Genomic DNA, 14,479 nt, shown 5'->3' with positions numbered 1-14,479 from the left:
TCCCGGAAGGGAAACCTTCTAGCTTTGTGATGTAAGTTTTATCCTTCGTTATATTATATTTCTCGAACTCTTTTATCCATGGCATTTTCTTTGCCTCATGATTCCCTTTCCTTGACCTCTTCATGAAAATTTATGATTTCTTTCTGGATAAATACTTCAGCTTAAGCAAGTGTAAAGCATATACGCTTGGCAGATTTTATAAGAGAAATGCTCTGTAAAATTCGCCATTGATAGCCAGAGAGTGCTTTGCGGCGTGAGAGCGGGGTTCTCTAAAAACTGTACGCCAGGAGGAATACAAGTTAGAGGAATAGATTTATACGAAGGTCATAATTTTAAAAATTTACAAGTATGCTTAGGATTTACAGGATTATTAACTCCTGTTGTCCAGACAAATTTTCGGATGAACCCTATAGGAGTAGTAGACCTAATGGGTACACAAGGCATGCGCCTAATAGCACCAATGGAAGTTAGCGCAACAAAAAATGCAGGCCTCGAATGGAATTTAGACAAATTTACTCTTGTTAAACAAATAACAATAGCCCCGGCAGACACCATTTATTATCAAAATGAAAAAGGTAGAAATTCAATTAGATTTACAGATTTCGAGACCATAGATGACCCCATGATACTAGAAGCATCTTCTCCCAAACTCAAAAATATAGGAGAAAAACTTTGACCCCTAATTTTTGTTTTTTTTTGTAAAAATAAACTTCTTTGCTATACATGCAACAGCCCGAACCATTTTGCAAATGCTTGCCCAAAAAGACAAAATATAAAAAACCGAGACGCTGCTCTCTTAGAAATATTTCTCTTCCATTTTTTCGATGCTCTTCAGGTGGAGGAATGGGAACCTTTTTATAGGCAGGGTGGAGTGGAGAGGGGGGCGGATTGGAGGAAAACCACGGCGGCACCTGGTTTTCGAAAACTGCGACTGCCCATAGTTTTTCTATAGTGAAACCATCATGGTGCGGGGCTCATGGTTTTTATACAAAAACGTAGGCGGAGGTGGTTTTGGCTGGTGGCGTCATTATTTTAGTGGGGCCACTAGTAACTCCATGGTTTTGGTGCACGGGAGTAGGTACGTGGAGGAGGCACGTGGTGGATGTAATGCTGATAAACTTATATATCCTTGAATGCGGTGCAACGTTCATCTTCTTGACCAGATGTTTGTGGAGTTGGATTCACTAGTTCTTTTGACGAGAGAAAACTGAGAACCCTTTTCCTGTGCCTGTGAATTTTGGGGTAGATGTTTACTTTGGACTACTTGATTTCTTGATGGTGGAATTGGATCAGAAGGTGTCACCTTTTTAAAAACAATCCTAAGCATTTTGCACATCCTCTCTCTCTGAGCCATCCTAAACCCTAAACCCTAAACCCTAATCCACCACGTGCCACCACGTGCCTCCTCCACGTACCTACTCCCGTGCACCAAAACCATAGAGTTACTGGCGGGCCCCACTAAAATAATGACGCCACCAGCCTACGGTTTTGTATAAAAACCATCTCCGCCTACGGTTTTGTATAAAAACCATGGGCCCCGCATCATGATAGTTTCACTATAGAAAAACCATGGACAGCCGCAGTTTTCGAAAACCAGGTGCTGCCGCGGTTTTCCTCCAATCCGCCCCCCTCTCCACTCCACCCTGCCTATAAAAAGGCTCCCACAAAAATTTTGTCCCTGATAAATGTCCTAGCATAGATTTATCCTCAATACAACCACATTATATATAATAGATCCTCTTATGTCAACTTCTCATCCTCCAGAACTATCTAGATCTAGTTCTTATAGATCTGCGGATTCTGAATCCGAAAAAATCTTAGGATTATTTTGCTACCCTTTGTCCAAAGTGTCCGGCATATAGTTTGTCCTGTATAACCCAAAACATTCCCAGATAATTTTCAAAAAATTCTTATAAATTCACCTTTCTTCCTCTTACTCTCAGTTTTTCTGTGTTTTAGGTTCTGGTGAAGTTAAATATCTTGGAATTTGTCTATGGAAATTCCATTGCTGGATAGTTTTGATAAGGATCCACTGTCCATAATCCCCCGGTAACACAAACTCCTCCACCATATCATGTTGAGCATCCATTTACCACTCCTTCAGCTCCACAAAGACCCCCTAGACCTCATAAAAATATCATCTTCACTTGTCGTCGAAAGGATCTTCCTAAATGATCTTCAGGATTCTTTAAAAATAGGTAGTAAAAGTTATCTTAATAATAGATAAAAATAGGATGAAGGTCAAATTTAAAATCTCCGCGGTGGAAATTAAGTTGTTTCAAATTTTGGTGTAGGTCCCGTCTGGTACTCCCTTTTAGGAATCACGATATGAGCAGTTGTCACAGAAACTATTCTTTACATGCTGCACTTAGAGCGTTGTCTCCGGGCACTTCGGACAAGGGTAGCAAAATAATCCTAAGATTTTTTCGGAACTTTTAGGATTTTTTCTGGGCTGAAATATAAGTGTCGAAATTAGTGTAATTACTATGCAAATTACTATGCACGAAGTGACATCCACGTTAAAAAATCCCAAAAAATATTTTAACTATTCCCTAGGGTTTTCTCAAAACACTTTCTACCTTTTTAGGTTTTTTGCTTCTTTCAAAGGTTTCCTCTAACTATTTCAGAATGTTTCATAACTATGAATGCCGTTGTTTACGCCAATCACCCTATTGGAACTTTAATACATTATCGTGTTTTAAAGACTTTTTATATTGAGCCCCTTAGGTATCTAGACCTATTTTCTTGTATCATATTTGCTTTAGATAAGGAACTTAGACACTATCCTCATCAAGGAGTCTGTACAAAGAAGTCCTTTCTTTCCCCCCCGGAAAATCCCGGAAGGGAAACCTTCTAGCTTTGTGATGTAAGTTTTATCCCTTGTTATATTATATTTCTCGAACTCTTTTATCCATGGCATTTTCTTTGCCTCATGATTCCCTTTCCTTGAACTCTTCATGAAAATTTATGATTTCTTTCTGGATAAATACTTCAGCTTAAGCAAGTGTAAAGCATATACGCTTGGCAGATTTTATAAGAGAAATGCTCTGTAAAATTCGCCATTGATAGCCAGAGAGTGCTTTGCTGCGTGATAGCTGGGTTCTCCGAAAACTGTACGCCAGGAGGTATACAAGTTAGAGCAATAGATTTATACGAAGGTCATAATTTTAAAAATTTACAAGTATGCTTAGGATTTACAGGATTATTAACTCCTGTTGTCCAGACAAATTTTCGGATGAACCCTATAGGAGTAGTAGACCTAATGGGTACACAAGGCATGCGCCTAATAGCACCAATGGAAGTTAGCGCAACAAAAAATGCAGGCCTCGAATGGAATTTAGACAAATTTACTCTTGTTAAACAAATAACAATAGCCCTGGCAGACACCATTTATTATCAAAATGAACAAGGTAGAAATTCAATTAGATTTACAGATTTCGAGACCATAGATGACCCCATGATACTAGAAGCATCTTCTCCCAAACTCAAAAATATAGGAGAAAAACTTTGACCCCTAATTTTAGTTTTTTTTTGTAAAAATAAACTTCTTTGCTATATATGCAACAGCCCGAACCATTTTGCAAATGCTTGCCCAAAAAGACAAAATATAAAAAACCGAGACGCTGCTCTCTTAGAAATATTTCTCTTTCATTTTTTCGATGCTCTTCAGGTGGAGGAATGGGAGCCTTTTTATAGGCAGGGTGGAGTGGAGAGGGGGGCGGATTGTAGAAAAACCGCGGCGGCACCTGGTTTTCGAAAACTGCGGCTGCCCATGGTTTTTCTATAGTGAAACCATCATGGTGCGGGGCCCATGGTTTTTATACAAAAACGTAGGCGGAGGTGGTTTTGGCTGGTGGCGTCATTATTTTAGTGGGGCCGCTAGTAACTCCATGGTTTTGGTGCACGGGAGTAGGTACGTGGAGGAGGCACGTGGTGGCACGTGGTGGATGTAATGCTGATGAACTTATATATCCTTGAATGCGGTGCAACGTTCATCTTCTTGACCAGATGTTTGTGGAGTTGGATTCACTAGTTCTTTTGACGAGAGAAAACTGAGAACCCTTTTCCTGTGCCTGTGAATTTTGGGGTAGATGTTTACTTTGGACTACTTGATTTCTTGATGGTGGAATTGGATCAGAAGGTGTCACCTTTTTAAAAACAATCCTAAGCATTTTGCACATCCTCTCTCTCTGAGCCATCCTAAACCCTAAACCCTAAACCCTAATCCACCACGTGCCACCACGTGCCTCCTCCACGTACCTACTCCCGTGCACCAAAACCATAGAGTTACTGGCGGGCCCCACTAAAATAATGACGCCACCAGCCTACGGTTTTGTATAAAAACCATCTCCGCCTACGGTTTTGTATAAAAACCATGGGCCCCGCATCATGATAGTTTCACTATAGAAAAACCATGGACAGCCGCAGTTTTCGAAAACCAGGTGCCGCCGCGGTTTTCCTCCAATCCGCCCCCCTCTCCACTCCACCCTGCCTATAAAAAGGCTCCCACAAAAATTTTGTCCCTGATAAATGTCCTAGCATAGATTTATCCTCAATACAACCACATTATATATAATAGATCCTCTTATGTCAACTTCTCATCCTCCAGAACTATCTAGATCTAGTTCTTATAGATCTGCGGATTCTGAATCCGAAAAAATCTTAGGATTATTTTGCTACCCTTTGTCCAAAGTGTCCGGCATATAGTTTGTCCTGTATAACCCAAAACATTCCCAGATAATTTTCAAAAAATTCTTATAAATTCACCTTTCTTCCTCTTACTCTCAGTTTTTCTGTGTTTTAGGTTCTGGTGAAGTTAAATATCTTGGAATTTGTCTATGGAAATTCCATTGCTGGATAGTTTTGATAAGGATCCACTGTCCATAATCCCCCGGTAACACAAACTCCTCCACCATATCATGTTGAGCATCCATTTACCACTCCTTCAGCTCCACAAAGACCCCCTAGACCTCATAAAAATATCATCCTCACTTGTCGTCGAAAGGATCTTCCTAAATGATCTTCAGGATTCTTTAAAAATAGGTAGTAAAAGTTATCTTAATAATAGATAAAAATAGGATGAAGGTCAAATTTAAAATCTCCGCGGTGGAAATTAAGTTGTTCCAAATTTTGGTGTAGGTCCCGTCTGGTACTCCCTTCTAGGAATCACGATATGAGCAGTTGTCACAGAAACTATTCTTTACATGCTGCACTTAGAGAGCTGTCTCCGGGCACTTCGGACAAGGGTAGCAAAATAATCCTAAGATTTTTTCGAAATTTTTAGGATTTTTTCCGGGCTGAAATATAAGTGTGGAAATTAGTGTAATTAATATGCAAATTATTATGCACGAAGTGACATCCACGTGAAAAAATCCCAAAAAATATTTTAACTATTCCCTAGGGTTTTCTCAAAACACTTTCTACCTTTTTAGGTTTTTTGCTTCTTTCAAAGGTTTCCTCTAACTATTTCAGAATGTTTCATAACTATGAATGCCGTTGTTTACGCCAATCACCCTATTGGAACTTTAATACATTATCGTGTTTTAAAGACTTTTTATATTGAGCCCCTTAGGTATCTAGACCTATTTTCTTGTATCATATTTGCTTTAGATAAGGAACTTAGACACTATCCTCATCAAGGAGTCTGTACAAAGAAGTCCTTTCTTTTCCCCCCGGGAAGTCCCGGAAGGGAAACCTTCTAGCTTTGTGATGTAAGTTTTATCCTTCGTTATATTATATTTCTCGAACTCTTTTATCCATGGCATTTTCTTTGCCTCATGATTCCCTTTCCTTGAACTCTTCATGAAAATTTATGATTTCTTTCTGGATAAATACTTCAGCTTAAGCAAGTGTAAAGCATATACGTTTGGCAAATTTGATAAGAGAAATGCTCTATAAAATTCGCCATTGATAGCCAGAGAGTGCTTTGCGGCGTGAGAGCGGGGTTCTCTGAAAACTGCACGCCATGAGGGTCTTGTGCACCGACACTGTGTCTTAAGTGGTACTATCCACCTTAGAAAATTAAATTTCATCATAAGTCCAAGTTTTTGGAAAATTGCATCATCGAAAATTTAAAATCTCCGCGGTGGAAATTAAGTTGTTTCAAATTTTGGTGTAGGTCCCGTCTGGTACTCCCTTCTAGGAACAGCCTAGCTCTATATATATTTCAAGGTAATAGAGCACACTTAATTATCATGGAAAAGGAAAATAAAACCCTTGTAATTTGCATCATTCACTTAATGACTGTACGTTTTGTTTTGTTTTGTCTTGTTTTAATTGTCATTTCAGCATTTCTAGACTTAGCATTACAGACAAAATATATTATTCGAAACTTAGCAATTTTTTTGATCTTTCTAAGATCATGACAAGCATATAGTAAACAAAATAAGACGGAACAATGTAAAAAATAAAAAACAAAATAAAAAAAAAGAGTGAAAAAAATGTACGAACTAAGAAAGAGAAAAAAAAAAAATAAGAGGAGCAAATAGCAATCAAGGATAGGAAGTTTTATAGAGCAAATCACCTTTGTCACATTTGCTAAGGAAAAATCTGCACCTCTAAGATCAGCATCAGAGAGATCAGCACCTGCAAAATATAATTTCTACAAGGCCTGACTACTAGCCATATATAACTGAATAACTGAAAGTTTGGAATCAATATCTAAAAGATTTATTCAAAACATTTCTCTATGAGCAATAAAAGCCTCCTCATTTAGCCATCCAAATAATGTCAATGTGTTATTACTTTCTTTCAAAATGCAGTTACAACTGACTCATCCTTAATAATGGATGCAATTTTCTCAATAATAGTCTCTTCAATTGTAAGTGTTTATGAAAAAAATCCATAGTCTACTAACTGAAGAGCAAACCTGTCAAGTCTGCATCAAAGAAGCTCGCCCCGACTAACTTCGCTCCCTTGAAATTGGCCTGCCTTAAAATAGACTGCAATGAGGAAACAAAAAACCTATTAGATTGCAGAAATGTAGGATAATTTAAATTCATATTGCACTAAGTAAGGAAAATATAAAATAATAAACAAAAAAAATGAAAACCGTTTTGAAGTCTTGCTTGATGAGAGTCTTGCCACTAAAATCTTTCCCGGTGAGATCCTGCCCACGTGTCACTTCAGCTCCGTATGGCCCTCCACCCTTCCATTCAAAAGAAGGGGAACAAATCAGAATAGAATTTGGCTAGATTACCAAACAAAAAGGAAAATAAAAAAGCCTACACATTTTCCCATATTTTATTTTCCCTTTTTTGGCTCGTTGACATGCTAACATTATAATTTGTATTCATCCGAAATGAAACCAAATAATTTGACAAATATTGCATTCAAACAATGAAAAATTAACAAAAGTTGCCAAAGAGCATAGCTTTTAGGGGCTTTTCCTTATTTACCCCCAGTTGCTATTCAAAATTTTCAAATTTATCCTAAAATTACCAAAATACCCTTCTAAACCCCAATTCTCATTGTTAAACCCTAGCAGGGGTTTGGGGATATTTGAAGGAATTTTTGAAAATCAATGAGGGCATTTTAGTCACCAGGGGTATATTAGATATTTTTGAAGTTTTAAACTGTATATTAGATATTATCCCTAGCTTTCATTATATGGTAAAAAAAAGAATCAATTTTGTGGTATAAAAGTTAGATATATGTGTTAGTGATGAGATAGAATTATATTATACATAGGCAAAATCGGTAAGCCTGATCTTAGCCATGCTATATAACTGAAGCAAATCCTCGAGATAAGTATGAGAGAGGTATTTACTTTTACCACAAGGTATAATGCTCCTAGATGATCTCCGAAAGTTTCCTCTTCATCTCAATCTCAAGTTCTACGACCACACCAATCCTTTTGTTTCTGTTTTATTTTGTCCTCATCTTTACTCATTTTTATTGACTTCGCTTCTTTTTTTTTTTCCCTCTTTTTCCGTAGCTTTCCTCTTGCATTCTACTGTGTCTATGAGATCTTTTTTCTTATGCTCCTACTCTCAAACCTTATGCTATTTGCATGTTATGTTCATGAGAAGCTTGATATTGATACCTCCATACTAAAGGAGAAACCAAAGGTGTCCTATGGTTGAGCCACGTAGCCTTCTTAGGAAAGAATTTTTAAGACTCATATGTGTATGTTAGCATATGGGCGGTTAGGACTTATTTAATTTAAATGTGATTTATAAACTTCATTTTGGCTCATGGGCCTCTTGGGTGGCCCAAAATTAAATGGGCTTTGCCTGAGAGCTTGAGCATCACTTACTATTATATGAGTTTAGTCCTAGATGAAAAACTCATGGGATGTAGTAACGTTTTATATACTCCACCATCTCCAAGTAACTTGCTTAGGTGATAAAGAGAGTGAGTGTTATCAACTAATCACAAGCACGCGCGCACAGCAAGAGCAAAAGCTGGGCCGGGCCACGCATGGTCTTGGCTTCCAAGTTCGGTTCGGCCACACTTCAATTTTTATCTTTTATTTTTTATTTTGGGTTTCTTACTTTTTAACTTAAACCTTAACCTGAGTTGGTTCCATTTTAACTTAGCCTTAACCTGAGGTTAGTGGTCCTGGTCCAACTAGCCGTTAGCATCTCAGCCCCTATTACTTTTTAACTTAACCTAAACCTGAGTTGGTTACATTTTAACTTAGCCTTAACCTGAGGTTGGTGGTCCTGGTCCAACTAGCCCTTGACATCGGCCCCTCTTGGCTGCCTGTTGCGGCTACTCTCATTGGCTACCCGCAACAGTGCCTATATTATGTTATTATCATATTATATTCATAAATACAAACTAGATTATATTAGATTCTATATTAGATTAGATTAGTTATTTCTATATTTGGTTACAGGTTAGATTAATTTAGGTAATCTACAATTGCCTAAATTGAATCTTATCAGATATATTCTAATATATCTAATACAAAACCAAAATTCTATTTTCTAGACTTGATTTAGATTAGGTCAGGTTATTCTAAATTAAATCAGATTTGACACTCTTAATGATAAACTTTAATAGAATAAACCCGATTAGATTATATGGAGTAGATTAGGCAATTCTAGATTGGATTAAGATTAAATTCTATAGTAGATTAGATAACTAAATTAAAGAATAGAAAGAAAAAGGGAATAACGTTGAGAATCTACCGAAGAGGGGAAAAAGAAAAAACCATAGTAGCAATACATTGCTACACGTGACGCAACACCGTACACGTACCGCAATGTCTCACAAGGTATCACAGTCGTATCACGATACAATAACTAAACGCGATAACCCCCGTATTAAGAGGCTCTACAGCACGGCACAAAGCGGGCGATATATGCCTGTTTGAGTAAAAAAGAAAAATTGAAAAAAATAAAAAAATAAAAGAGGAAGAAATAAAGAAAAGGAAAAAAAAATATCCCACCTCCTCTTTCCAAAAAAGAAAAAAGGGAAAGAAAAGATTCAAAAAAAAAAAAGGTAAAAAAAATCCATACCTTGTATAACCAAGGTATCATTCTTTTCCAAAAAAAAAAAAAAGTAAAGGAAGAAAAAAAGGGACATCGATTCTTGCATTCGACGACAACGACGATCACGACGGCTTCTACGACAATAGGAGAAATGCATGCATACGAATAGCGTAAGTGCGATTTTTTGTCGGTTTGATCAACCCGACCATTTTCGTGATAGGTTTCGAACCGATCAAACTTGACATCAAGTCGTCACTCCCGCCATGCGTATGCATCGCTAATCTCTAAACCGTGCGGCCATCTTCGCGATAGGCTCGACATGGTCAAAATTGTTGAACGAACACCGAATATTTTACTACGTAAACCGTGCGGCCATCTTCGCGATAGGCTCGACATGGTCGAAAAGTTTGCTTGAACACCGAATATTTTCTACGTAAACCGTGCGGCCATCTTCGCGATAGGCTCAACATGGTCAAAAGGATTAATCGAGCGGCCATCTTCATGATAGGCTCGACACGATTAAACTCCGCGTACTTGAACGAATCGTGAAAAAAAAAATAACAATAAAAATGATAATAAAAAAAATGGACGGATACTGTTTTGATTCACCATCTTCGTTCGATTCCATTGTATTGCTATCTTCGTGATAAGCTTCGCCATCGTCGTAACAAGCTCAACGTGATCAACTTCGTTTATTTGGACAAAAAAAAAAAAGAGATGAATAAACAAATTAAAAAAAAAACAAAAAAAAGAAGAAACAACAAAAAAAAAAGAGGAGAGCACTCCTCCCTCTCTCTCTCTTCGGTTTCTCTCTCTCTCTCTCTCTCTCTCTTGGCAGTCACGAAAAAAAAAAAAAAAAAAGGAAGAAAGCAGAACACAAAGAATGAAAGAAAACAGAAAGAAGAAAAAAAAACATACAATGCAAAAAGAAAAAAGAAAAAAAAGAAGGTTGATTTCCCTCTGCATCGACAAGAAAAAAAAGAAAAAAGAAAAAAAAAAGAAATTATGATTGATGTTGTTTACCCTGATTCGCCGAACGCTTCACGGTGCGAGAAATTTTGATAAAATAATTTGCGAAAAGAAAGTGGATGTCTGTGCTGGATCAGATATGTCAATTAAAAACTAGCCCCTATATTTATAAATAAAAAATTTAAATTATAATTTTTTTGACTTACCTAACAAGCAAATCTGCAATATGAAATGTCTTTGCCTTCTTTTCACGCGACTTCTTTTCAAGCGACGAAAAAAAGAGGACAAAAATAATTTTAGGAAGATATGTAAGAACTGAAAAGAAAAAAGAGAGAGGAGAAGATAGCTTAAGGGTGCTAAGCACCGGCAAAAGAAGGAAAGGGGAAGAAAGAATACGAAGGAAAGAAAGATGGGCGCGAAGGTCAGGAGGCGGATTTGCATGAATTTATAATCTCACAGCCTTTGCATTATAGTTGTTTGGCCTTTGGGTTACCCAAGGCCAACCTTTGGGTTACCCAAAGGCCAAACAAAAAGACAAAAAAATTTAATTACGCTGTGGGCATGTGACATGATTCCCATAGCAACCCAAATGCCAAAGAAAAAGACAAAAAAAAAAAACTTAGGTTGTGGGCATGTGACAGATGCCCACAGCAAAAGCACATCCAAAGAGAAAAAAAAAAAGCAAAAGCAAACAAAAAAACAAAAGCCAAAAAAAATAATAATAATAACAAGGGCACGACACGCGGCATAGTGCCGCGGCACATGACCGCGTGCCGCCTTGTCTCGAGCGGCACGGGTCGCGTGCCACGGCACATGGGGAGGAGGGGGGGTCCGAGACCCCCCCTGTACCGTGCCCCCTTCTTGGGGGCACGATACTGCGTACGGCACGGGGCGGCACCTTATTCCTTGATCATAAGTACAAAAAACAATTGTAGGGTCGAGTCATGTGATTATAGAAGGGAGATTTGTGATGTTTGATCCGGTGTGTGTTAAAACATCTGGGATATAGACGAATTTAGTCAGTGATGTGCAATGTTAGTTGGGTGGTGATTTAATATAGCACTTCTACATTGGGTTTTTTCGTCAAGTCACATGCTCCATTACCCGTATGAAGAGTAGAACGTATGATAGAAAATTCGCCATTATTGCCAAGTGGGAGATTGTTGCTATATGGTGTCCACATTGGCCGGTTCTAATTCAATCCAATCCACATGAGATGTGGATTAGGATTTATCCTGATAAGTTAAGGATAAAGATAAATTATATGTTTCTTATTAGTTGAGAGACGTATCTCCAAATGAATATCTTAATAGATATTCTAATCCTAATCTCTATGTGAGAATCAGAAAATATTATAAAGGATCCTAATATATATGCATAGATGATCCTTTTCTCTCTATAATAAAGGTATGACGTGAGAGACAAAAGAGAATTAGAAAAAGGATTTCTTCTTTATTCTCTCTCTACTTTCTTTCTAGAATTTTAACCTACATTGCAAGGGCTTTGGAGTGTGGACATAGAAGAGGACTCTGGTAACCCTCCTCTCATCTGATTCGCAACGCGTGGGAGAAGGCGAGACAAATGAAAGATCTAGAAGCATCAAAACAACGACGATCTAAGAAGGCTAGTAAAACAAGCAACCAGATCCGATTTAGATATCTAGGTACGTTGGCTATTCAGTTTGTAAGTTTCTGCTACCTTTTCCCAACATGGACCAAAGCCAATGGATCTTCGATAAAGCTCCAAACTTGAAACCAGGCCTTAGGTGAAGGAAAAGGATAGTGCCTAAGGGCTAGCCTTTAGCCTCCTTGGGAAAAGTCCCTTCTTCCTTCTCCCAAAGGCATTTGAGAACCTTGGGAGAAAGACCAACCCCTGAGGCCCAGCCAAGGACGAACCTTGGGGGTTGAGGCATGCCAAGCTGATAGGCTCAAGAAGGTCAACCTCATTAATCCAATCTAGGCCAGCACTACACAAGTGCTACAGTACCTATGCCATGCCATAACCCTGCACGGCGTCATGCTAGGTCGAACAGCCCTACCTGTAAAACCAGCTAACAAATAAATGGTGTGACACCCCCACGATTTGGAATAGACTGATATATACAGTATAATAGGGCTAAACCACTTAACCCAACTATAACATTTTGGGCGGTAATTAGACCAAAGATGTTTAAAGGATTAAGCACGCTACGGCTAGAGTAGCTCTAGGATAGGTGACCTATCCAAGAAAACAGGGTGTCACAGTTGGAATCAGAGTCAATCACCAGCCGAAAATGTGAGATGAGTCTCGGCTGAGCCAGGGTCTAAATGGCAGGCTAAACCAAGATCTAGAAATGACCGGTTAAGCCAAAATCTAAATGACAAGGTTAGCAAGACGAGTCTCATATTGCCTGGTGCTTGTGAGTGTGCTCAAGCCTCAAGCTTAACGAGAACATTAGGGCTTAAAAGAGGGAGGAATGTGACACCCCCAGGATTTGGAATATTCCGATATATAAGGTATAATAGGGCTAAATCTCTTAACCCGCCTATAGTTATTTTGAACGGTTGTTAGGCCCAAAAGATTAAGAGGATTAAGCGTGCTAGAGCTAGAGTAGTTCTAGGATGGTGACCCTCTTGGGAAGCGATGTGTCACAGATTGTTATTTAATAATTATTTTCTAAATTCAAGTTTCAAAAGGACTTCCAACCATCCTAGTAATCAATGCTAACTAATCCTAACAAACTATTTCAAAATTTAAATATTCAAATATTCAAATGCTCAAATTTGAAAATCAAATTTGATATTCAAACATAAGAAGTCCTAAATGAATGCAACTAGCTTGCATCAACTCTGAGGTTTAGGGATGGATGACGATGATCCTAATTCAAGCAAAAGTGATTGGGCACTGGCAAAAAGAATATCTTGCATAGATAGTATAGAATAAAGAGCATCTTCTATAGTTGTTGGTGAAAAATCCAAAATCTTCAAATTAATCATTATTATTATTTTTTATTTTTTTAATTTATTTTTATTTATTATTATTTTATTTATGTAATTAATCAACGTCTGTTTTAGCGCAGAAGTTACGATGGCGCCTCATGCACACCCGCTCCGCATGCGCCGGCTCCACGAACGTTTCCATCATTGCGCTAATTAAAGCAACTATTATGGGACGTGTTAAACATTGGAATTCCAACGTTCCACTCCTCATTCCCTTCTATGTATTGCATACTATTTATACAGTAAGATATATGGGAGGGAAGAAAAAAGGATTGAAAGAAAATTTGTTTAAGTTTTATTTCATCTCCTATTTTCTTTTACTTCGTTTGATCTCTTTGACGCCAAGTGTTGAAAGTTTCTTCGTCAACCTCTTTCACGCTCGTGCTCGTAGGAGTTCCAGTCGTACCTTGAAGTAGTGTTTCCAGTTAATCCCGCATGAAGAACGGGAATACGCCTTAGGACAATGTTATGCACGCTTCCAAATCAGTCAATTTTTTTGTCTTCCTTCTTCAACGATTTGTGGATTGTTAGCGCTTGTTTGTAAGTTGATCTATTAATCTTTATCAAAAACTGTTAAATAATTCACAATCGGATTTTTTACTGTAATTTTTCCAACATTAGTAGCATGTTCATTCAATTGTTGAACATAATTTTTGGTATTTTCATACTCTGGCAAGATTTTCTAGTCAACTATTTAATTCAGCATTTTAAACCATGATGGCGAGAATTCAGAGGACTTTGACTAGCTCTAATACCAAATTGCTGCAAGCACTACTACAGCAATACCATAGTTCAGCATTGTAACATGAGTACTGTAACAATACTGCAACACAGTGATACTACAAGCAGATAACAGAAAGAACAAGGAGTAACAATGGGTATGTTCGCCGCAAGTGTGTGTGTGTGCGTGTGTGTGTGAGAGAGAGAGGCAAATGTAGAGAAAATTTTTTTTAAGTACTCAATACAACTCTAAGCCAACAAGGCTTTATTTAAAGACTATTAACCTAACTGTTAATTATTAGATTATAGTTTTCTAATTTCTTGTGGATATCATTCTAATTTTAAAATTTAAAAATGTCAAAACCAGCCAAC

General features: G+C 37.8%; 1 protein-coding gene across 3 annotated transcripts in view; it reads right to left on the bottom strand.

Moving 5' to 3' along the window:
• The window catches only part of LOC109720725 (thylakoid lumenal 15 kDa protein 1, chloroplastic), a 71,693-nt gene that overhangs the window by 55,309 nt on the left and 1,905 nt on the right, over nt 1–14,479 (bottom strand). For all 3 annotated transcript variants that reach the window (XM_020248012.1, XM_020248011.1, XM_020248010.1), the window contains exons 3-5: nt 7,052–7,147; nt 6,869–6,941; nt 6,524–6,585 (exon numbers count right to left, since the gene is read on the bottom strand). In XM_020248012.1, the coding sequence (XP_020103601.1) occupies nt 6,524–6,585; nt 6,869–6,941; nt 7,052–7,147 (231 nt within the window). The remainder of the gene's footprint in view (nt 1–6,523; nt 6,586–6,868; nt 6,942–7,051; nt 7,148–14,479) is intronic.

Source organism: Ananas comosus, linkage group 14, assembly GCF_001540865.1.
Source record: "Ananas comosus cultivar F153 linkage group 14, ASM154086v1, whole genome shotgun sequence".
Classification (NCBI taxonomy): Eukaryota; Viridiplantae; Streptophyta; class Magnoliopsida; order Poales; family Bromeliaceae; genus Ananas; species Ananas comosus.
The sequence above is the reverse complement of the archived record's forward strand: the minus strand, read 5'-3'. Positions and strand labels throughout refer to the sequence as shown.